Raw genomic sequence first — 25,278 nt, forward strand, 5'->3', positions numbered from 1 at the left:
CTTTCAGCAAATCCTACGCAACCACGTTGCTGAAGCAGCAGCTGAAACCCAAGAGCTCTGTGACAGAACTTGGCCACGTCCTTGCCCGGGAGCCGGGATCACATTCCCCAGCCCCTCGCTCCGTCTGAGCCCGAGACTTTCCCGCTGGCCCCGTGTCAAGAGCCCGGTCCCACTCCCAGCCTCGGCGGCTCCTCGCTGCCAGAGCCTCCTGCCAGGCCTCCCTGAGGCTGGGGAGGTGTCCAGCATCCATCCCTGACCCTCATAACCCCAGGGACACCAACCTGGATGTGCCACAGCTCGTTATGTGCCACAGCTCATTTCTGTGAAACCCCGCCAGCGATGCCGCGGCCTGGACCGTGGGAACGACAGCGGCGGCAGCTTTGTGCTCCACATTTGTTTGCCATTTGTTTTCCTGGTGCTGGAGAAAGGAATCCCTCCAGTTTACCCCAGTCCAGCCCCAAAACAGCAGTGCCCCAAAAATGTATCGCTCACAGGCAGCTGGAGCAACAAAAATTAATGAAAATCATGGAGATATAGGGAGGGAACGCCTGGGAGATGTTCACTTCATTGTCACAGGTCTCCGGATGAAGGGAGCAAGAATAACCCATCCTAGCACAAAAATATTGCTATTAATCATCAAAATACCCTTTGTATTAATTTCTTCCACCCTCTGTCACTTTAAGCAAGAACTCAAGACTATTTTCCCAGGATCATGACTTCCCACCCAACTTTCTGCTGAAGGATATCGATCTTGAGGGCTTGACATTCCAGTAAAAAACCCTAATCCATTCTAGAAGCAAAGTGAAGTTTAGCAAAGCAAATGGCAGCTTCAACGAGGAAAGTAATGCCCAAAGAACACAAAGATAAGAGGAAAACCTTTCTACCATAATTTCTTTGTCAATCAAAAGCATTCTTCACTGTGGAATTTTCCTCCGAGGTAAAGAGTGCCATGCCATTAATTTAAAAAAAACCCTCAAAGTTTCCAAAGCATTTCAAGTGATAAAACCCAAGTTAGAGCCTGAAAATAAATCATAACAGTAATATGCACACACTTGAGAGAAGAGGGGAAGAAAAAAAAAAAAAAACAAACCAGATATAAACCTACACTGGAAAAATCTTGCACTTAAGTGTAGCCAAAATGCCAGTTGCTACATGTCACATTTGGGCGCTCCAGGCAACGCTATCACAATGGCTAACAGGGGCAGGCAGAGCTCCAAGACCCGAGTCCAAAGCCCAAGAGGACACACAGATGCTCCTCGGAGAACAGGGATGGCATCTCAGGCTTTCTGCTGAGGCTTTCACACACGTCCAGCATCCTGAGCAGCGGCGCGAGTCAGAGCAAGGCTGCGACCTTTGGGACGCCGTTCCCGGCTAATCCCGCCTGAAGGAGGGCCCCAGAAAACATTTAGATTGAAGGATCCGTGAGATTAAGATGTTTATCCGTGCTGTGTCCTGCACAGTTGGGATTTTAGTGTCTCCTGGCTGCACGAGCTCGGGAGGACCAAGGGCCAAGAACGAGAGAGGGGAGGGATAGCAACGCTCACAACTGCTGTGAGTGTTTGCTGGAAACCTGTCCCAGGCTGCAGATAAAGGAGTAAAACAGGATCAGGGGAGATTTTCCCCACATGGAAACACCCTGGGAGGCTGAGCTGACACAGCTGTTGGGGCCAACAAGTGAAGAGCACAGTGTGAGACTCTGTAGGGTGAAATGCTTGAGTTTTACAGATGTTCGTATCTGGCTTTGGCCAGGAAAGGTGCTGTGAACCCCTAAAGGTCACCCCAAGCTATCAACAGCCCAAAGGGGACTCAGAACAAATGTTAAGGTCAATTAACTCCTGCTCAGCCTGGAGAAACCAACTGTGTGCAGAGCTGAGGGTCTCCCTCCCATTCCAACCTGTCAGGGCATTTGGCACCAGAGTCCCAACAGGGAAACCTCATGGAGACACTCAAATCACAGAATATCCTGAGTGGGAAGGGATCCACAGGGATCACCAAGTCCAACTCCACCCCTGCAAAGACATCCCAAAAATGCCAGCCTGTCCCTGAGAGCATTGTCCAAACACTCCTGGAGTTCTGGCAGCCTCAGGGCTGTGCCCAACCATCCTCTGGGGGAAGAAGATATCCAACCTGAACCCCTCAACAGCCTCCTGCTGTTCTTCTGGATCCTATCACTGGTCACTACAATGCCTCAGGTTTTAGCTTCTATATTTTCAGATTCTGTGCTGCTTTAGTGTGTGGGTCTGAGCTCCACATCAGGGCATGGTGAGCTCTGTGCACAGAGCAGGGAGACAAAACAATTCCTGCTCCAGCTGGGCACCAAGGACAAATGATCCAAATCTCAGCCCAGGAGCACAAACCCCGTGGGCTGGAGAGAGAAAAACAAGCAGGGTGGGAGTGCCTGGGCTAAAGCTGGAATGGGACAATGAACTGCAAGGTGCAAATGGAGCAGAACTGATCCCAGGGAGAGAGCCCGGGAGCGCTCGTGCATTTTGGGGCCATTTTGGTTCATCTTGGGTGCAGCCCTGGCTGGGCTCTGGTGCTGCCCAAGGTGCATCCATGGAGAAGATCCTTTGAATAAATCCCTGCTTTATTCTTTGGCTTGGTCCAGCCTCTGCTCTAGGGCAGCCTGCACAAGGAATCAAGTACAGAGAGGAGATCAGAGCCTGCACCTCCAATTCCCTCAGGAGGAAGCTGCTGACTGCTATCCCTAGAGGATAATGCTGAGCTCTCCCAAGTTTGCAGCAAGGGAATGCAGGTCCCCAAAGCAACTTTGGCCACAGAAAAACACACCTTGGACAAAGTGGAGGAGAGTTGAGGTGATACAGTAGGAGGGAGGATGAAGACAGCAGCAAGAAAAGAGACTTTTCCAATGCACATGGACTGAAGAGACAGGGATTTATGGCAAAGTGACCAGTAAAAACTTTTCTATCCCACCTTCATGCTGGAATAATTATCATTTAGATAGAGTGTCCATAGCAGTTTGCAAACTCCAGGTTTAGGAACCTCACACAAGACAATTTGGGTCACAGATGAGGAGACAGCACAATTTGGTTCTAGCACAGAAAATCTACACTGAGCTACAACAGCACTGCAGTTCCTACAGAGATTGTGAATTCCCCATCCTGGAAGTGTCCAAGGCCAGGCTGGACAGGGCTTGGAGCAACCTGGGACAGTGGAAGGTTCCCTGTCCATGGCAGGGGGCTGGAATGAGATGGGCTTTGAGGTCCCTTCCAACCCAAACCATTCTGGAATTCTGCAGAGTCATGCTTGGATGCTGCATGGCAGGAGATCCATGAAGGACCAGGACAAGGCTGGCCACCACTGCTGCCAGAATATTTCTGGCCCAATACCTCCTGTGGCTCATTTAGGATGATAGGGAGGAGGTCCTGGGCAAGGATGGTCCCTGATAATTCTATGTTCTTCCACATTTGGTCATAATAAGTGGATGGGTGAATCAGAGAGAAACCATTGGACATTCCCCAGCAAGGTTTTACAGCTTCCAAAAGAAAAAAAAAAATTAAAACCTGAACCAAAAAGTCCCCAAAAAACCCCAACAGTAGTTCCACACTAAAGGTCCCAAAGCTTGTGAGGCAGGTTTAATTTTAGAGCACACTCATCGGATTTGCTTACATAATTTTCTTGATTTGGAAAGCTTTTTATTTTCCTTAGTGAGAAAAGCTGTCCAAATTTATCACGTTAAGTAGGGGGCTGCTTGCCCAAAAGGATCTTAAAATACATTGGCTGCGATTTTCCTTTTAAAGTTTGCATATCACAATTAGGGCAACATGGAATTAGAGCAGCTTTAAAGAGTGAGGTGGGAAAGAAACCATTAAAAAGGACAAATCCTCACCAAATTATCCTGGCACCTAAATGCAACAGCTCTCAGGTTGTCCAGAGGCTGCTGAAAACAGGGCAGCAAGAGATCAAGGAGTGTTCCAGTGTGAACCCATTAAGCAGGATGTATATAAATCCCACAGCAGAGATTTTGAGTGATTTTTAAGAGTTTTCAGTGATTTTCAGAACATCATCTTTCTCTCAGGAACTACTGGAGAAGATGTTGGTCTAACTGGACAAGAGTTTGGTGGGCAAAGGAATTTTCCCTTTGGATCCTCAAAGGGACAGGACTTGGCTGTGATTCTACTCCAGATTTAAATCTGCTCAGCTCCTCCACCCAACCACCAGTTGATGACAACAAGAACTCATGAAGTTCTTAGGTTCTTCCTAGATTTGTTCTTCCCAATATGAAACCACAAAAAGCCATAAAATCCATACACAGTCAATCCATTACTCCCAATTTTGACACTGATTAGTTTGTTTTTGCAGATGGAAGCTGAGGATCTCCTCAAACAGAGTTTCCATCCCTGTGGAAAAGCTGCAGGGATAGAAAGAAGGGGGCAACTCACAGAGAAAATACAGAAAACCTCACCAATCCCATGAATGCCACAGGTCAACATCCCTAAGAATGAAATTTTACAGGAGGAAAATTTAGTTTAGGTGTTGCCAGGTATGTTCTACCTACTGAAAGCCCATTTTTAGGGCCACTCCAGCAGATCCTTTATGCCCTCCACCCAACAGTCACAGCAACACACAATGGAAGAAGTGGCGCTGAAGTGAAATAATTTAATTTGGGTCTAAAATGAAAACCTCCCAGGACAAGCAGGTCTTGCATTTATGGTTCCAGCACTCCTGACTGCTTACAAGAGCAGCTCTGGAGCTCTACAATCCGCTCAGGAAGCCACAAGGAATGGAAAACGACACTGGGCTGCTCTTGGATGTGAGCACTCCCACCTCGAGGGCAGCTTGTTGGATTCCCTCTTTGGCTGATGGTCACACAAACTTCGTGAGCCTGACCTCAAAGAGGCCTTCAAAAAGTGACCCTAGAACAGACAGAGAACCATGGAATGGTTTGGGTTGGAAAACACCTTAAAGGTCATCCAGTGCCACCCCCTGCCATGGCAGGGACACCTCCCACTGTCCCAGGGTGCTCCAAGCCCTGTCCAGCCTGGCCTTGGACACTCCCAGGGATGGGGGCACCCCCAGGTATTCCTAAGATAGGAGGAGGTTTTGAAGGATGCATTAATGCACCTCTTTCTAGATCCTGAGGTTTGAAACCAGCATCATTCCCAAATAAAAATGTGTCCTGAGGTGAAAGAGTTCTCAGCAACATCTCGGTGTCTTCTCAGGAGTTTCTCTGTTGGACACCTAGATAAAATTGATGTGTTCTCAGTAGTCTTTCAGTATTTCCCAGAGCAAAAAGTCCCCAAAAGTCTTAAGAGATGCTAAAGATGAAATTAATGGCTTTGTGTCTTAAAGAAGAAAACACTATCACCTCACGGTGCTAAGCTCACCAGGCACTGCCACCAAAACCTAGGGAGAAAGAGCTCTTGGCCCAGATAATTAAAAGCAATGTCATATAACTAAAAATTTAAATTAAAAAAGGTATTTATTTTTGAGGGTACTTTTTGAGCAAGAATAGACACTTAGATTAGGTATCAGAAAGAAATTATTCCCTGTGAAAGTGGGCAGGCCCTGGCAGAGAGTGCCCAGAGCAGCTGTGGCTGCCCCTGGATCCCTGCAAGTGTCCAGGGCCAGGCTGGGCTTGGAGCACCCTGGGATAGTGAAAGGTGTCCCTGCCACGCCAGGAGGTGGAATGAGATGATCTTTAAGGTTCCTACCAACCCAACCCATTCCATTAAGAAAAACCTCCCCAGATCTGGCCATTGATTTCCATCACCACTCCAGAAAACTTCACCAGAGAAACCAGACTTGGAGCAGGAGCAGAACCAGAGCAGCCACATTGTCACTGTTTGTGCCTAGCTCCAGCCAAGCCTGAAGGCCACCAGGGCCTGAGGAGCAGCTTGGTGATGTCCTTCAGCTGCTGTGGAGAGAGAAGGAGGAGCTCCTTGGTGGCAAGAAAATGAAATTAAATCAGCTTAGGGCTCAGGCAGAGCTGTAAGCGAGACACAGCCTTTGCAGGACAGCACAGAGGGGCCTTTGAGGGATTTCGGAGCTGCAGCACAGAGAGGTCTCACAGCCCCAGCACATCAGGGCAGCAGCAGCAGCATCCATGTCCTGCCTGTGTGCAGGGTCTGTTCCCTTCTCCACAGCCTGCAGGGACCCTTCAGCAGAGCCATGAGCAACCCAACCTAAAGAAACTCAGGGTTTGTTCACCAACCCCCCCAAAAAAATCCCTACAGGGCTGCCAGCGGCTGCTGTGGCCACCCAAAGTGCTCCCCCAGCTCTGAAGGGATGCTGAACCAAGGAGAGGAGCTGAAATATCCTGAGCAGGAGGGGAGGGTGAAGTTACACAGGGCTATTAGTAAAATAAACCTTGCTCTGGCACGCTGGAGGAGCCTTGCCCAGAGCAATGCTGGCACTCACTGCAGTCACTGCGTTTAACCCTTCCTTGGGAAGGGAAGGTGGCAAAGCTGTGCCCAGCAGCCATTCCCTCCACAATCTGCTCAAAGCTGCTCCTCAGGGATTAAACTTGGATGCAAAGCAGGGATCTGATGGGGTCAGGGTGGTATTAGGTCAGAGAATGGGGTGTGGGATGAGGACAAAGGGTGGAGAGCCCCATCTGCAGAAGGGTCAGCGCTACATCTTCTCCCCTTCACAGTCAAAATGTTTAGGATCAGCATGAAGGAAATAAAAAGTCATGATATTTTCCCCCTCAGGGATCTTCCCTGGCACTGGCAGGATTCCCCTCTTCTCCTCCACACCCACATCAGCCAACACTCCAAATGCAGAGGAAAAGCCCCGTCCCACCCAGCTCCCTCCAAAGCAAGAATTATCCAGGGCACCACATGGAGTGAGACTGTTTTTCACAAAAACTTGAGGAAAACTGAGGCCAAAAAGTCTTTCACAACCACAGCTCACCCTGAACAGGAGGGAAACTCCCCAGCTAAAGGAGGAGTGAGCTGTTGGTCAAATATTCCCAGTTCACCCAGAGATTCAGAACAGCAGGGAAAAGCCGATGTGTGACTCACTGCCCTGCATTTTTGAGTGAAAAAACAAAAAGAGCTTGGGTTTAAGAGTTAAAGGGGAAAAAAAAAATTTAATATTTGGAAAAAACCCCAAAAATTTAAAAAAAATTAAGGAGAGTAAACACCTGTAAAACACCAATTTTTAGCAGTGGCTCAGCAGATGCAGGAGGTGCTCAGAGGAGCAGGTTCACCACAGCTCACCCTCAACTGCAGAGAAACTCCCCCTAAGCTAAAGGAGGAGTGAGCTGTTGGTCAAATATTCCCAGTTCACCCAGAGATTCAGAACAGCAGGGAAAAGCTGATCTGTGACTCACTGCCCTGCATTTTTGAGTGAAAAAGCAAAAAGAGCTTCGGTTGAAGAGTTAAATGGGGAAAAAAATTTAAAAAAATATTTGGAAAACAAAAGTTTAAAAAATTAAGGAGAGTTAACACCTCTAAAATACCAATTTTTAGCAGTGGCTCAGCAGATGCAGGAGGAGCTGGTTCACAGAGGAGCCGAGGTGAAGTTTGCAGCTCTCAGCGTGAGAGGCTGCCTGCATTAGTCACCGGTAAGGGGACACTCCAGCAATGCTCAACTGGAACGAATGGAGCCCAGGAATGCAAAGTGGGGTGGTGAAACCACATCACTTCTGGAGTGCCTCCTCCAAAGAAGGCTCTGAAGTGCCCTTAATTCAGTTCAGCCTGCTTTGCATTGAAATCGAGTCCGTTAAAGTGAATTAAGGACCTTTAATCCCCAAGGAGAGTGTTTCCACCAGGGCTAGTTAAGAGTAATTGAACTAATCCACTTTAAAAGTCACTTCAGATTAGTTGTGCTAAGTGGCTGTGCAGATGAGGCCTGGGAGCACAGGGACCATCTCTAGCATGCAATAATCCCATCAATCTGCCCCAGGGAGGACAGCTCAGGCCTGGGAGGGATCCAAACCACTCCAATGAGAGCACTAATAGAAATGTCTCCTGGTGCCTGACAGGTGCCACCTGATTGCTACCAAAGGCATTTTCCACGTGGATTTTCTGGGCAGACCACATTTGCTGGGCATGGCCAAGGGGAAGTTGGGTTTTATGGGCAGCTTCCTGGTCCAACAAGCACTGGCAGCATCTCCCACTCAAGCCATGCTCACATCCCCTCACTGAAATATCAAATACAGCAATTCCCTCTGATCCAAAGGGGTCAGAGGATGGATTTGGGGCCTGTGCAGGTGGGAAGGGGCCAACTCCAGTCTGCACTGATGGCTGGGGGTGATTGGATCCCCCATTTATAGCGCTACCACACCCACCCCACTCTTCTGCAAGCTCCCAGGGTGTTCCCCACTTCCCACTGGTTTTCATCCCAGTTCAGTTAGAGCAAAAACAGGTCAGCCCCACACAATTCCCACGGAAACAGCAATCAGAAAGCTAAGAAGGGCAATAAAACCAAACAAAGGGCTACCATCCCTCACTGAAATATCAAATACAGCTCTCCCTCCATTCCCCCATCCCAAAGGGGTCAGAGGATGGATTTGGGGTCTGTGCAGGTGGGAAGGGGCCAACTCCACCCTGCACTGATGGCTGGGGGTGACTGGATCCCCCATTTATAGCGCTACCACACCCACCCCACTCTTCTGCAAGCTCCCACTTCCCACCGGTTTTCAGCCCAGTTTAGTTAGACCAAAAGCAGGTCAGCCCCACACAATTCCCACAGAAACAGCGATCAGGGCAATAAAACCAAACAAAGGGCTACCAACCACCCCAAACCACATCCTGCCTCCATTTTTACCTCAGATCCCCCCTCCCCAGAGCCACCAGCAGCACAGGGCAGCCTCAGCCCAGGTTTTGCCTTTCTAGGAAACCACAGAGCCCCTGTTTCACGCAAGCCACTGCTTCCCCAGCTAAGAATAATCCCCCCAGCTGCTGTTTGATGTCCCCATCGCCATGGATGCAGTGTTTTTTCTCGGGGACATCCACAGGGAGAGGCTGCGTGTGTTCGCTGCCGTTAATGTTTCCTGTGCGGTTCGGGCTGCTTTACCTCCAGGTATGTTTATTCCACTACTCGAGCAAAGCAGCAGACTTTTTAATGGAACTGTTGATATTTTTCCTGGCTGCTGCTCCTCCTGGAGAGGCGAGGCAGCGTACAAACGGAGTTCATTGCTAGCTCCAGCCTGGAGCTGCTCTGCTCCTCCTGGGACCGCGGGGAATTGAAGGTTTCCATTGCACTGGTCAGGTTTCCTCCTTCTCCCCAGCCTTCAAGTTTTAGACACACAAACAGAGGAGCTCGGGCAGCTGACAGGAGCAGGAGCAACGTGTGGCTGCTGCTTGAAGCAAGGGCAGCAGCTGCCCTGGAAATGCAGCCACGCATCTCCCAGCCAGGCTCTGGGAAAGGAGAGCAGGTGCAACGCTGCACCCCCAAAATGAAGCCTGCACCACTCAGCTTGTTCTGCAGGCAGACCTCGAGGGCTGGAGCTTGGTGTTTCCTGATTTTAAACACTTCAGACCTAACCAATTCAGCAGGAAGATTCCTATAAATTTGTCTTTAGATCCCCCCACACAAATTTGCCTTTGCATCTCCTCTATTGCTGCAACAAAAGGAGAAACTCTAACCCAGTGGGTTCTGCTTTGTCAGGCACATATTGAGGGCATTTTTAAATAAAATCTATAGCTCAACAGCCTTTTGGGGCTTTAAAGGATGTGCACCAAATCCTTGACTCAGCTCAGAGCTGCTCCCTGTGAGAACAGCCCTGTGCCACACCTGAAGGTATTGTATTTGTGGGGTGCCCTGTGGCAAGAAGGAATGTTGGATCTGATTCCATGTTCTCAGAAGGATAATTTATTATTATTCTATATTATATTAAAGAATACTATATTAACTATACTAAAGAATACAGAAAGGATACAGACAGAAGGCTAAAAAGATAATAATGAAAACTTGTGACTCTTTCTAGAGTCCTGACATAGCTTGGCACTGATTGGCCAAAAAATGAAAACACTCACACCAGAAATCCGATGAAACAATCACCTGTGGGTAAACAATCTCCAAACACATTCCACATGTGAGCACAACACAGGAGAAGCAAAGGAGATAAGAATTGTTTTCCTTTTTCTCTGAGGCTTCTCAGCTTCCCAGGAGAAAAACCCTGGGCAAAGGGATTTTTCAGACAATGTGAATGTGGCACTGAAGCACCCAAAGCCACGCACACCCTGAGCAATCTCTGCTCCCTTCACCCACAGTGGGGTAAAACTGAACATCCAGATAGGTCAGACAGCAGCTCCAGAGCCACTTCAACCCAAAGCACTTGACAGGAGCCTCCAGAGAGGCCTGGGAGCAGAGCAAACAGCCCCACACAGGCAGGGAGGAGCAGCTGTTTGGGCAAAGCCACTGATGTGGCCAGCAGCAGCACTGAGCATCCCTGGGAGCAGCTCAGCTCAGCCCTGGCTCTCTGCAGGCTCTGGGAGCAGAGGAGTCAGCCCCCACTGCTCACCATGAGTGTGTGAGGGGGCACATCCAGGCAGAAACACCGCCAGAACCGTGGTGTCACAGGGTCAGCCCCAAACTGAGGCGTTTGTGTGGCTGTGAGTCAGCCCAGGCCAGGCTGTCAGCTCAGCTGCCCCCTCCCAGCAGAGCTCTCAGATTTTCCATGAGCCTGGAGCAGCCCCAGGGATGCAGGGCTGAGGGAGGATGCCCTTCTCCTGCCCTGGGACAGCCCTGCTGAACCCAGGCTGTGCTCTGGGAACACAAAATCCCACTGCAGTTACTCCTACGGCATCTCCACAACATCAGATTTGTTTCTTCATCATTGGGGATCCCTCTGCAAGCTCAGCTGATCCAGGATTATGCCTGGTCCCACCACCCTGCAATCACCATCCCTTCAGCTCAGCGCCTGCCCTGCACCTTGCAGAGAGGCAGATCGGCCTGAAAACACATTTTCCTCAGCTCCACAAACCAGTTTGGACATTACAGCTCGTAACACTGACCACAGGCACTGCTCAAAGCCTCCCTCACACCCTCCCAAGGGCAGCTCTTCAGCTCCAGCCCTCTCTCTCTCCAAACTCATGCTAAGCCTCTGGATTTCCAGAGTCAACAAGGGACAAGCCAGGAGATAGAAAGAGTCCCCAGGGATGCAGCACAGCTGTGCTAACGAGCCAGAGGAAGTGTTGGATCTTTGGTCAGACCCTGTAATTCAGCTCAAGTGGCTGCTTCACCTCTGGCCTCTCAGATCAACTTGTTAACCACAGACTGGGAAAGAGCTCCCTGCTTGCTCCCAGCAGGAGATTGATCTTTGGCAGGGGCTGAAAATGCTGAAAATTCCCCTGCCCCCCTCACCTTTGATTGCAGAGAGGCCCAGAGATGCAGAGAGAGAGGTGAGCTCCAGGTTTGCCAGGTATTTCAAGATCTCACCTTACACTGGGAGAGGATTAGGGCTAGAAAAGAATTTTGTCAAGATTAAGCCAAACAAGTCAGTTCTTTTAAATCAAGTATCAGCTCTGGTGAGCTGTCCCCTGAGGGGTTTGGGCTGCAGGATTGGGTTTCTTGTCAGAGGAGAGCAGCTGATCTCCATGTTCCTGAGCTGGGAACGGTCCCCTGAAGTCATGGACTGCCCTGGGAGAGGCTCTGCAGCCAACACCAGTGGATCCAGTCCAAGGTGGACGCTCATCCCCAGTGCAGCCACTGAGCTGCCTCCCAGCTTCCCAATCCAGGGTGTAAAAAAGCTGAGAAACACCAAAATCCAGCAGCCTTTCCATGTTAACTCAAGTGCAAACACATTTTCTTTGATTATCTGGGTAGTTTTCAAAGCCTTGGCTGATGAGCCCTCAGCCACCATTCCCCACTACCCAAAAGCTTCAGCAGCCATCAACAAAAAGTACACTTACACCACCAGGGCTGCCTGGCTTTGTTTTGCTGGAATACCAAACATCAGGTCATAAATCTTCAAAAAAAAATAATTACTCCCAAAAAGATAATGAGAAATTATATTAATTGAATTATATTAATTGAATTATATTAATTATATTTAGCATTAATTATCCTATATTTTATTATATATAATAATTAATACTAAATTATTATATACATTTATACTTATTTATTATATTTATACTATATCATATATTTATTGTTATTTATTAATATATAATATATATTAATATGCATATCACTACATTTAATACATATAATATATTATATATTATATGTCCTATTTATTCTTATGTATTAAGTTTATATTATATTTACATTACATTTATTATATTATTAATTATATTTAGTTATTTAATTATATTAATATTTAGAGTAATTATATCATTCTATTATATTGATATTTATATTAATTATATCATTGCATTATATTAATATTTATACTAATTATAGAATTATTATATTAATATTTCTAGTAAAATAGTAAAGAAACAATGGCCTCAGCTCAGCAGGGGTTGACAACAGGGGTTCCAAGTGAGGTCTGCACTGGGAATTAGCTGTAGGAAAGCCATGAGGAGCAGGGCACAGCAATCCCTCCATGCTGTTCCTTTTAGGATCAGGTGAGGGAAGGCTACAAAAATCCCAGCAAGTCATGAGAAAAACCTGCCATGGGACACCTTCCCCTGTCCCAGGGCGCTCCAAGCCCATCCAGCCTGGCCTTGGGCACTTCCAGAGATGCAGGGGCAGCCACAGCTGCTCTGGGCACCCTGTGCCAGGGCTCCCCACTCTCACAGGGAGGAATTCCTCCCCAGTATTTCATTTTTCCTGTTCTCTGGCAGTGGAAGCCATTTCCGTGTGTCCTGTCCCTCCATCCCTTGTCCAAGTCCCTCTCCAGCTCTCCCGGAGCCCCTTTAAGCACTAGAAGGAGCTCTGAGGTCAGAATTAAGAGGTGCTGAAGACCCAGAAGCAGAAATCCCAGTGCCAAGATGTGGACTCTGAGCCAGAACAATTAATCTTTGCCACTTGTGTCCCTTCTGAGGGGTCACACTCAACACACCTCCTTGGGTACTTCAAAATAAGCTCTTAATTTTTGATATTATTTGTTTTCCTCATCAATTGACCTCTTCCAAAATGATCTGGCCTTGAAAACAGCAGAGTGGCTTCACCCTCTTTGTGCTGGGAGCTGCTCCACAGAAATTCAGAAAATTTCAACAGCACACCAAGGTTCTGATGAAACTTCTGCCCATTCCTGCCTCAGCCAGCCAGCAGGTGGGCACATTCACATTTTCTGGAAAAATCCCTTTGTCCAGGATTTTTCTCCTGGGAAGCTGAGAAGCCTCAGAGAAAAGGAAAACATTTCTTATTTCATTTGCTTCTCCTGTATTTTACTGCTTTGGAATGTGTTTGGAGATTGTTTCATTGGATTCTGGTATGACTTGTTTTCACTTATTGGCCAATCAGTGTCGAGACTCTGGAGAGAGTCAGGAGTTTTCATTGTCATCTTTTTAGCATTTTATAAGTATCCCTTCTGTATTCTTTAGTATAGTTTAGCTTAGTATTCTTTAATATAATATAGCATTATAAAATAATAAATTAACCTTCTGAGAACATGGAGTCAGATCCATCATTCCTCCCTGCCATGGGGCACCCCACAAATACAATAAGCAGGGAGGGTTTGCAGCTAAACCCAGATGTCCCTGTGGGTCTCTTTCAGTGCTTCACTCAGATCTGGAGGAAATCATCTGCTGCTCCACTCTGGAAGACCCCAAGAAATTTTTCCAGGAAAGTTTTGCTCCAATTGGGAAATTCCTCCATCCAGCACATGGCAAATGCAGAAATCAGAGCAAGTTTGCCCCAAACTCCATGAGCAATTAATGCTGTTTTAATCAGCTAGGCCAAATGGATCTGCTCATGAAATTCCTGCTGATTCCCATCCAGCCTGTTGGGAATCAACAGGAATTGGGTGTTCCATGCTGTATCCCAGACTCAGCATTTCTGTCAGAAATTGTTGAGTTTGCATTTTCTGTGGTGGATGAAGAGAAAAGAGGTTTTCCTCTGTGTTCCTGCCCAAAAACGAGTTTAGGGTTTTTTTAACCTGTCATTTCCCCTTCCCCCAAAATCCTTCAGCAACTGAATTAACAAAATGCTCCCCACACCTTAGAGAATGGTTTATAATAACAGACTGGAATGCTACAAAACAATCAGGAGCTGCTGGATTCAATTGAAACAAGAGTTCCTGGTAAGAACTGAGGGAAGAAAAAAAAAAAAAAAAAAATCAGGATATATTCTTCTATCAGCTCCAGCAAATCCTGTAAGTGCTGTGTTTATCCACAGAATCAAAATACTCCCTGTTCCACTTGGGGAAGTGCAAACACGCATTACAATAAAATGTAAAGCTTGCTGAGCTGATAAACTTCATAAGTGTGTTTTATGACAGTATCTGCAGAGATAAGGCTCATTAGCACTTACAGCCAGCAGCTGAAGGAACCTTATAAAGCACAGTCACAAACAGCAGAAGAGGAAAAAAAATTTGCATCTTGACGTCAAAAAAAAGCTTCTAAAGGGTTAACCCTTTCCATAATAATAATCCTAATAAGTTCTGGGTCCTCTCGACTTCTCAGCTTGATCTGAGTTGGTTCCTGAGCTCTGGAAAAAGTCAGGAAAGCAAATCCTAGCTGGCTGATGTTGGTCAGGAACCTGCAGCCACGTTGTGCAGGAGGAGCAGTGGCCCCCCATGACCATTCAGGAGTGCAAACACCAAGCCCTGTGCTCCAGAGCTCCTCAGGTCAAGGAACCCATTGTAGGAACACAGCACAAGCCACCAGAGAGCTGTTCTGGCTGCAGGGAGAAGGGGCAGCTCCAGTGTGGGGGGAAGCCAGAGCCTCAGAAGGTTTCAGGTTAGAAGAACAGGTCCAGGAGAGTTCTTGGATTGCTCCAACACCACCCTGGGAGTTGGGAACTTGGGAAGTTGGTGTTTAATAGAAGGTTTCAGAGTGAACTCGGCACCATCCCACCCCACAGGGGTCTCTCAAGGCAGCTGGAACCACAGGGACAGAAATTGAGGGGGAGCAGATCAAGACAATTTGAATGCATCAAGTTCTCTCCTCAATCATCAGGGGAAGATTTGACACCTTCCTCTTCCACAGAACTCAGGTGGCCACAGAACCCAAGCCCTGAAGGAGCCACATTATTCCATGGAATTGGAGCAGAGAGGATCTACATGGAGCTTCTGGCATCAGAAGTCCTCCCACCTCTGGTAGTCCCCACAGTGGAGGCATTCTGATTAAACATCTGCAAAACCTAACTCCCTCTTAGAAGGGGTCAAGGCACAGGGATGAAACAGGAGACAGGGAAGGCAAATCCAGTCTTGAGCTCTCCTGAGCCAACATTTCCATGTGCCACCACCCCTGTGAAGCTCTGGACCACAAATGCCTCACACTGTGGGAACACCACTGGTGGTCACTGGTCCTGCACCTCCACTGACTCCCCAGCCACCCCCACAACAGCTTAACCTCGACAGTTTCTTCTGATTCAGATTTTCCACTTAAAAAAAAACTTTAAAAATGTTTAAATACCAACATTTATTAGAAATAACAACACTGTCAGCACATCCTTAAATGAAGAGAATGGAATGGAGTATCCCTGGGCAGGAATATCCACAAGAGAGCTGGGGAGAGCTTTTATACAGGTAGATAGTGATGGGATGAGTGGGAATGTTTTAAAGTGAAAGAAAACAGGTTTAGGTGAGGTGTTAGGAGGAAATCCTTCCCTGGGAGGGAGGTGAGGCCCTGGCACAGAGTGCCCCTGGATCCCTGGCAGTGCCCAAGGCCAGGTTGGACAGGGCTTGAAGCACCCTGGGACAGTGAAAAGTGTCCCTGCCCATGGCAGGAGGTGAAACTAGAAAAGCTTTCTAACCCAAATCATTCCATGATCCTCCAAGAGGAAAATACACCAAGTCTGCCAGCAGAATTAATTAATCCAACAGAAACATGAAGAAAGCAGCAAAAACTGACAAAACTTGCTCTGGTCAGAAAGATTCTGACTAAGCTGCATCACAGAGGCTTCTCCATGCAGTCTTCCAGACTTTCCACTTCACCTGCTCCCCCCTTCCCAATCCCACAGCCTAATTCAATTACCTACCACCAAATAAGCCTTCAGGCCATTCTCATTACCCCGATAAAGCACAAGGCCTTTAATTATTAAACAGTCTGGGGCTCTTTGTGTTGGGGTTGTGGGGCTGGACTCCCTTTTATTGTTGTCAGCAGCTTCCAGAAATCAAGTTAATCATTGACCAGGCCTTTCAGCAGGAGACCAGAGTCCTGTGGATTCCTGGTCTCTGGTTCTGCATCACCAGTCAGGCTAAAGGAAGTCACCAGCCTCCTGCTTTGCCAGGTATCCACTCAATAGTCTCCTAACAACCCATCTTCCCCCTCCAAGGTGTCATTTACAGCACTGGGAAAAAGAAAAATGCAATATTTGGACATGGAGGCTGCAGCAGTGGTCATCATTAACCTGTGTTCAGAAAGGAACAGCTCCAAGGGAAGGAAACTGAGGCACAAGGTGGTGGTTCCAAAATGTCAAGCAATGTGATCAATCCACTACTTAAGCCAAAAAATCACTAATTCTTGATTGAGTTAATGCTGCTCCATCCAGGAAGAGCTTCCAGACACTTCCCAGCCCGATCTGGGACAAATCCTGCTCCCCAGGGATGAAGATGCAGGTCTGGCACGGTTATTTTTCCAAATATTCCTGGCTTTGCCACCACACTCATGGCACTTGATCAAATCCAGTTCCACTTCCAGGCACCTCCAAAGCAAATTCTGCTCCTGGGCACAGGGTTCCCTCTCCAGAGGAATGGAGGTTAAACACTGCTTTGAGTTGACCCAGAGAGGCCAACTTTGGGAGCCAAGCCAGGCAGGGCTCACAGCAGCGACAACTCACCCAGCTCCAAAAAAGCACAGGAAGGGTGGGAAAAAAACAAACCCACCCACCCAAACCAGGCAAACCCTTCCCTTTTTCCAAAGAAAACCCCAAAAGCAGCAGCTGAACCCCGCAGAGCCGTGTGGGAGCAGCGGAACGCGCGGCTCAGGGCGGGATGGCTGAGCCGGCCTTTCCGGGCACTCCAGCTGTGTTTGCCTGCCTGCTGCATTCCTGCCTCGCCAGCCCAGGCCAGGTTTTGTTTTTTTGGGTCGTGCTGGGGAGCAGCTGCTCCATCTCACACACGCCAGAGCCCGGCAGAGCCACCGCGGCCTGGAGCGGCCTGCACGTGGCCCCACACCACCCTCCAGTGACAGCCACACACACACGGGCTCTGCCATCGCCCAGAGCAGCCCACGGGCTGGGAAATGGGCAGAGAGCCTGTGGGATGGCTTCTCATGGAGGGGACACTCCACCTGGCAGAGCCCGTGGGATTGCTGCTTCTGGAGGGGACATTCCAGATGACACTCAGGGTGATTTCGCATTCCGCTCAGGAAGCCGCCCCAGAGCGCTCACGGTGCCTGAATAGCCCCTTCATGTCCAACATCCTGCTCTATGTCTCTCCTAACAGAACCACATCCTAAAGGACGAGGTTTCTATCCTACAGCTGATGCTGGAACTTGCAGTGACATGCCCCACTCAGGAACCCACTCCGGAATGCTCACAGCACCTGAACAACCCCTTCAAGTCCAACATCCTGCTCTAAGTCTCTCCTAACAAAATCACACCCTGAAGAACAAGGTTTCTATCCTACAGCTGACACTGGAACTTGCAGTGACTTCATGCCCCACTCAGGAACCTGCCCCAGAGCACTCACAGCAGCCCGAACAGCCCCTTCAAATCCAACATCCTCCTCTTTTCCAAGTCTCTCCTAACAAAATCACACCCTGAATAGCCCCTTCAAGTCCACCATCCTGCTCTTTTCTAAGTCCCTCCTAACAAAATCACACCCTGAAGGACGAGGTTTCTATCCCACAGCTAACGCTGGAACTCAGGGTGACTTTGCACCCTGCTCAGCTTCCCCTGATGCCCCAGAACACTCACAGCACCTGAACAGCCCCTTCAAGTCAAATGTTTTGCTCTTTTCCAGGTCTCTCCTAACAAAATCACACCCTGAAGGATGAGGTTTCTATCCTACAGCTGACACCGGAGTTCATGGTGACTTCACATCCCGCTCAGGAACCCACTCTAGAGTGCTCATGGTGCGTGAACACCCCTTCAAGTCCAACATCCTCTTCATTTCTAAGTCTCTCTTAACAAAATCACATCCTGAACAGTGAAGTTTCTATCCTACAGCTGATGCTGGAACTCAGGGTGACTTCATGCCCCACTCAGGAACCCACCCCAGAGTGCTCACAGCACATGAACAGCGTCTTCAGGTCCAATATCTCACTCTTTTTTAAGCCTCTCCTAACAAAATCACACCCTGAACAGCCCCTTCAAGTCCAACATCCCACTCTTTTCTAAGTTTCTCTTAACAAAATCACACCCTGAAGGATGAGGTTTCTATCCTACAGCTGACTCTGGAACTCACGGTGATTTCATGCCCCACTCAGGAACCCTGAGGGTGTCTGAACAGCCCCTTCAAGTCCAACATCCTGCTCTTTTCCAAGTCCCTCCTAACAAAATCACACCCTGAACAGCGAGGTTTCTACCCCACAGCAGAGCAGGGCACCTATCCTGCACCTGCCAAAGGGAATAAAAATACACAGCGCTTCCCACACTGCAAAGCCCGCAGTGAGTGGTGTGTTGGTAAATTAGGGCAAGCTATGCTTCCCCTGCCTCCCTCCCTCTCCCCCCGTGAGCATTTGAGGGTTCCTGTTGCCTGCGTGCAGGGGACAGATCAGTTACATTTATGCAGAACATTGCAATCTGTCAATATAAACACTATGTAAGCATGAGCCACTTGTAACATTACTACTGTCTTGACAAGTGTTTGCAGAGGGGGCAGAGCTGCTGGGATCCTTCTGCTCCCGGAGGGAAAGCAGAGCAAAATCCCAACCAGCAGAAAAAATATTCCTTCCAGCAAGAATTAAAAAATAATATTATTTTTTTTTAAAAAAGGGGTGCATCAAAACTGAATCAGACTCTAAATCAGAACAGAAAATAGAGGAGTTGATTTATGGCTTGGGTCACCCCAGATCAGGAAAGCAGAAGCTCCCACGGGTTGGTTTCCCTTCCCACCAGCACAGGGCACAGCAGGATTGAAGTTCCTCAGCCCCCCTGTCACCCCAGCATGGCTAATCCTGTCACCTGCCACCTCCAAAGCCCAGAAGTGCAAGTCCCAGCACAACTCCCAGATGCTGTTCTGGCATTCCCACCACCCCCAGCCACACTGGAGAGAGGAAAGGCAGGGAGGGAGGGGAGGTACCCACGCCCAGAGCGTGTCAGGCACCGGCAAAGCAGAGCAGGGAGGAAAACTGAAATGCAATGCTTTCTCAGGGATCCTGGCAGCCTGGGGCTGCTCCAGACTCCCCCCAGCAGCCTGCTGGAATATGGTGCAAATTAGTGCTCAGACAGCCCAGCTGCAGAGGCCGTGGCTGGACATAAAAGCAGGCTCACCCCTGGGGCAGCCAGTGCATCCCAGCGGGCTGACACAGAGCCCCAGGCAATGCCTCCCCCCAAAAATTCAAAATTCCACAAAATTCAGCCACTCCCATCATCATCATCTGCTTAGGGGCAGCTCTAAGTGCACCAAGAGCCAGCAGGGCTGTGCTCAGTTTTGCAGACGTGCTTTTTTCTCTCTGTCAAAAAGTTCTTATCAGCCAAGGTTTAGGAGCTGCAGCATCACCACATCCCACCAGCAGCTCCTCCAGCTGCTTCCTAAGAGTTAGGGCAGAGATAAACCCTCCAAGCCCCTCCTGAGCAGGTGCCTGCAGGGTCTCAGCTCTGCTCAGCATCACTGCAGGTGCAGGAACCCTGGGTCTTGCTGGCACCTGCTCCAGGAGGAGGGCAGCAATATCCAGCTGCCAGAATTCCCCTCAGAAAAAGGGAAAATGGGAAAATCTCTCTCTCCCTCCACAGACCATCAGCACATCTCCCAGTCGGGCAGCTTGAGGATGGAGCAGAACAGCAGCAAGAGCCCCACCTGCACCCCAAACTCTGCTTCCAGAGGGTGTTTATCCTACTCAGCCACTTGTGCATCCTTCCAAGAACACCAGGGAAGCACAGCAGCCTCCAGCCGTGGTGTCCCCAGCCCAGCATCCCCTCCTGGGACAGGCTCAGACATAACTCCATGCTGACACAATCTCATTACCCTGTAACCATGCCCCGTTTCTGTCCCTGGGCACTCATTCCCCACCAGGCCAAACATTTGGAGACGTGGAATTCTTTCCCTGAAATAAGACATTGGGGCTGGGGGGGGAAGGGATCATCCACAGCTGTCTCTGTCCCCCTCCAGGCTGAGGAAGGGAGCAGCCAAAGTGTGACATCTGCTGAGCACTGCCTCACTCCGTGCCCCACCACCTCCTCCACAGCGATGCCAGCACCCAGAGGGGCCAGCAGGCCACCAAAAAGTGGCTTTGCTTCAAAAGAAGCATCCTTTCCCTGCCTGGAGGGTGTGTTTTAGCTCAGGTCATCCAGCCATGCTGTTAGCAAGGATTTATCGGAATGAACAGATGTGCTGCCTCACCTGGAGCAGCTCCTTCATGCACGTGGCAAAGAAAAAAGATCAATACCAGCCTTCCTAGGGCATTTTCAGAGAAAACTGGAAAGTTCTGCAGGAACTCTCTGCAGTTCTACTTGCAGAGAGAACTGGGGAGTTCTGCAGGAACACCCAGCTTTTTTACCAGGTGGGATTTCTTTCCTTACCAACAGAGAGAAACCCACAGCAAGGAGGGCTCAGCTCTTCCACACACACTTGTGGGTTATCAGGAGCTGGGATCTCAGCACTGACTATTCCCAGTGGCCCCAGCAGCTCTGCAAGTGCAGCCTCTGCTCTTGGAAGAACAAAGAGGGGGTCAGCTGCTCCTTCACTGGGGCTTTAACCAGAAACAAGGAGGTTTTGCATAAGCAAACTCCACTGCACAGCACAGCAGCCCTGGAGTGCACATCTGGCTGGGGGCACATCTGGCAGCATCTCCTCTCTGCCAGGCAGGGAGTCTCAAACCAGAAACAGCAGCTGTACCAAGGCAGAGAAAATCCCAAAGCAGTCAGGACAGACAGCAGACACTGCCCCTGGCTCAGAATGTCCCTCCTACAGTTAAAACCTCTGGAAGCCAAGAGAGAAACCCCAGAAGGAACTGGAATGAGTTACCTGCTGCTCTAGAGCAGATAGCAGCACAGCAGGGATTAATGGGAGAGTTACAGCCAAACTCCTTGCAGAGCCTGTCAGTCCCCAAGGCACAATTGAGCTGCACAGTGCCGGTGGTCCTGGGCAGACACACGAGCCAGCGGGCTGGGAACAGCCCTGTGCACACTGCCCAGGGAGAAAAGGGCTTTTCCTAAAAACCTGCACACACAGGACAGGCTGTTTCCTTAGAAAACCAGCCTCAGCAGCAGGAAGTGAAACGGTTGTGGAGTTGGAAACAGAAGATGTAAGTAGCGCTGTTTGGAAAACTTTGCCAGACCACAAGCAATGGACAAGCCTCAACACCAGGATTTGTTTTACTGGAAAGAAGGGGGGAAAACCTCAAGTCTGCTAAAACATTCTCCAGGGCTGGTCCAGTGGCTCCTACCAGTGGTCGCAACACAACATCCCAAAAAAAGGGAAAAGAAAAAAAAAAAGAAAACGAAGCAAGAACTCCCACTGTTGTGCAAACTTACACAAAACCTCTTACACAGGTGCTCGCGTCAAACTCCTCTCTCAAACCGACAACGTTTTGCGACAAAGGGTTTAAAATTAAGGATAAGAGGCAGCGACAGCCCAAAAAGCACAGAGGGAAAACCCACACGGAGCTGAGGCGGCTGCGGGGGGTATTGAACGGGAGCGGGGTGAATCGGCTGGTCCAGCTCACCGCATGGAGCCGGGACAGCGGGATAAGAGGGATAAAAATAGGGGGATAAACCCCCGAGATAAGAAGGATAAAACCTCAGTATAAGGGGGATAAAACCCCCGGGATAATGGAGATAAATCCCCGGGATCGGGGGTCGGGAAGGGATCGGGATCCACCTGCGCGACGCGCGCCGGGCCGGGAGCGCCCCCTGCCGGCCGCGCCCCGCGCACAGGTGAGCGCCGGGGATGCGGCGCCCGCACCCGCGGATCCCCCAAAAAACAACGGGCAGCACCCCCTTGCCGGCACCTGGTATAGAAACCCATGCTTTAATTGCGGGGAAAACTGAATTTTCTCCGCGCTGTCCCGTGCTGCGGGGTTACTGGTGCGCTGCAGGTCCGCTCAGTGCGGAGAATGGGGGAACGAAGCGCTCACTCGCCCCCGGCCCCGGGACTCAGCCCGGCAGCTCCCGGGGGGCTGTGAACCTCGGCTCCCGGAGCGCCCGGTCCCGCCTGGCAAATCCAAGGGGATTCCGGGCGCTGGGACGCGGGACAGCCGCGGGCACAGCGCTGTCGCTGCCCCTGTCCCGGCTGTCACTCCAAGAGGGGATGCCCGCACCCCCGAGGAACGGAGGGTACCCGCAGAAGAACAGCGGCATCCCCACCAAAGCGCAAAACCCCTTGAGCGTCAAAAAAAACAAACTCAGGCAAAAGTTACAGAGTAGGAGCGGGGGGCACCTACCCGAAGTAGGCGGCGGAGGGCCGCGGGGCGCAGGCGAGCAGCCCTAGGAGCGCGCAGGAGGAGAGCCATCCCAGCAGGACGTGTCCATCCAGCATCTTGCAGCGGCGCCGGCGCTGCTCATCTCGTTCCCCCGCCGCGCCCGCTGCGGCCCCGCCGCCCGCCCCGCTTCTTATAGCGCGGCCGGCGGAGAGAGCCCGAGCGGCGGCGGGGCGGGCCGGGGAGGGGCCGCCGGGGGGGGAGGGACAGGGGGGAGAGGCGGGCTGCGACACGGGGACACGCCCCGGGAGGAGGGACACGGAGCGGAGGGGCGGGGAGAGAGCGGGGAACGCGAGCGGAGCGGGGAGAGCGGGACGCGGTGGGGAAGGGGAGAGGGCAGGAGGGGAGAGAGGGATGAGTGTGCCAGGGTGGGTGTGCAAGGGGTTGGCATCTGGGTGTGGCATGGGCAGCAGGGCCAGGTGTGCAAGGCGTGGGGGTTGCAGGTGCCAGGGCTGCAACAGGGAAGATGTGCAAGGGGTGGGTGTGCCGCATCTGGGCAGCTGTGCAAGAATGGAGCAGTCCTGAAAGGGCTGGATGTGCCAGGGGTGGGCAGCTGGGCAAGGGCTGGATGTGCCAGGGGTGGACAGTTGTGCAAGGGATAGGTGCGCCACATCTGGGCAGCTGTGCACGAATCAAGCAGACCTGAAAGGGCTGGGTGTGCCAAGGGGTAGGTGTGCCGCATCTGGGTGGGTGTGCAAGGGATTGGCATCCGGGCATGGCATGGGCAGCAAGGCGTGGGTGTTGCAGGTGACACCGCTGGGTGGCCGTGCAAGGATCAGGGAGGTTGTGCAAGGGGGAGGTTTGGCACATCTGGGCAGCTGTGAAAGAATGGAGCAGTCCTGAAAGGGCTGGGTGTGCTAAGGGGTAGGTGTGCTACATCTGGGTGGGTGTGCAAGGGATTGTCATCTGAGCATGGCATGAGCAGCTCTGCCAGGTGTGCAAGGTGTGGATGTTGCAGGTGACAGGGCTGGGTGGTGGTGCAAGGGTCAGGGAAGGTGTGCAAGGGGGAGGTTTGGCACATCTGGGCAGCTGTGCAAGAAGGGAGCAGTCCTGAGAGGACTGGATGTGCCTGGGGTGGGCAGCTGGGGAAAGGATAGGAGTGGCGCATCTGGGCAGCTGTGCAGAGGTCGGATGTGGGAAGGCACAGCCGTTGCACACGCGTGTGCACACCCACAGCGCTGTGAGCAGTGCAGGCACACGGAGCAGGCCGGGCAGGAAGCAGTTAATGCCCTGAATGTCACCCTTGCGGCCGGCAGCGTTTTTCCAGGTCTGTCGATGTCACTGTCACCGTCATCCTGGAGGTGATTCCAGCTCCCGAGGACGGGAAGGTTCCCCTGCTGAGCGTGTGTGTGTCACACTGCTGAGCCAGCCGTGTCCCCGTGGGGACACAGCCAGGAGGACACTTGGCACTGGGCTGCCATCTCCAAAGCCACCGGAGCTGTGCCCAGCAGGTGACATTGGGTGCATGATGAACAGCAAGGTGCTCAGAGTGGGGTCATTGGTGTTTCTGACCCCCAGAATGTGTGGGCAGAGCAGTTCAGGAGCCACACAGGGGGACAGTTCATGGGGATGAACCTTCTGTCCTGGAATAGCTCCTGGAGCGACACAAAATTCAGCTCAATAAATTTATTCTCACCCCTGACTGTACCCTTGAGCATTTCCAGCCTTCCCAGCACTGTGCAAACTGTGTGGATCCTGCTTTTGTTTGGGGTGAGAAAGACAAAGATTTTTTTAAAAGTTTTTATTTTTTAATGTTTAAAACATCTCAGCCCAGTCCCTGACCACATTTTTGACAAAAAAAACCGCGTCCTTGTGGAAAAGCACCGTTCAAAGCTTCCCACATCCACCTGTGCATGGGATGTGGGGCTCCCACTGTGGCTGTGCATCAGCACCCCATGAGGTGAGGGCTGAAACTTCCTTGGGGTGGGTGTCACATCCACTCCAGCTTCCTCAAATCCACGTGATTCACCATTATCTGGGAATATCTCAGCTTCCTTCTCCCACTGAAGTGGCACCGAGTCAGCCCCCTGTGGGTGCTGGGGGTCAGAAGCCCCATGGGGCCACCACAGTCATTTTATTTCATTAAAGCCCCATCTAGAGGCCTTTCCTGGAGGAGAATTCGGCAGATAGGACCAGTGCCAAGGTCATGCTGAGTGTCCTTATCCTGCCACCCGAGCCCTTCCAGCTTGGGAAAAGGCAAGGCAGGGCTGGAGGTGGAGGCCAGGACAAGCAATGTTATCACTGGGAGGCTTTTCCTGAGCGTTTCTCTGGTGGAAAAAGCAGCTTAGGAGTCATTTTCCACGCACATCCCCAAGAAGCTGGTGATCCCAGCACGTGGAAGGAAACTCCAGTTGCTCCAGGCAGCCCCTGTGGGTCATGGAAAGGCAGTGAGCCCCTTTGCTGTTACTCATTTTCTCTGCCAGACCCGGGGTGATGCCCTGGCTCTGTGTGTGTGACTCTTTCCAAAAATAGTCCCCACTTCTGCTTCCAGCCAGGACAAAAAGGGAAGCCCGAGCAGGCAGTGGCTCCTCCAGGGCTTTGCTGCTTGGGGACCACGCGTGCAGCATCTTCCTGGGGCAGCTTGGTGGCTTCCAGGTCCCTCAGGTGACAGAAATCTCGGTGTTTCTGCTCAGAGCAGTGGCCTCGGGCGCTGTCCCCGCAGCCACCGACAGCAGAGGGCAGTGCCACATAGGAGCAGTGCCACACAGGCTCTGGAAAAGGGAAT

At 50.7% G+C, this 25,278-nt stretch overlaps 1 protein-coding gene across 1 annotated transcript in view; it reads right to left on the reverse strand.

Annotated features, from left to right (window-relative positions):
• WNT9A (Wnt family member 9A) overlaps positions 1–22,753 on the reverse strand; it is a 62,694-nt gene extending 39,941 nt beyond the window's left edge. Inside the window, exon 1 of the mRNA XM_074539232.1 lies at positions 22,518–22,753. Within this exon, the coding sequence (XP_074395333.1) occupies positions 22,518–22,612 (95 nt within the window). The 5' untranslated portion in view covers positions 22,613–22,753. The remainder of the gene's footprint in view (positions 1–22,517) is intronic.
• Positions 22,754–25,278: the final 2,525 nt, after the last annotated feature.

This window comes from Zonotrichia albicollis, chromosome 1 (assembly GCF_047830755.1).
Source record: "Zonotrichia albicollis isolate bZonAlb1 chromosome 1, bZonAlb1.hap1, whole genome shotgun sequence".
Classification (NCBI taxonomy): Eukaryota; Metazoa; Chordata; class Aves; order Passeriformes; family Passerellidae; genus Zonotrichia; species Zonotrichia albicollis.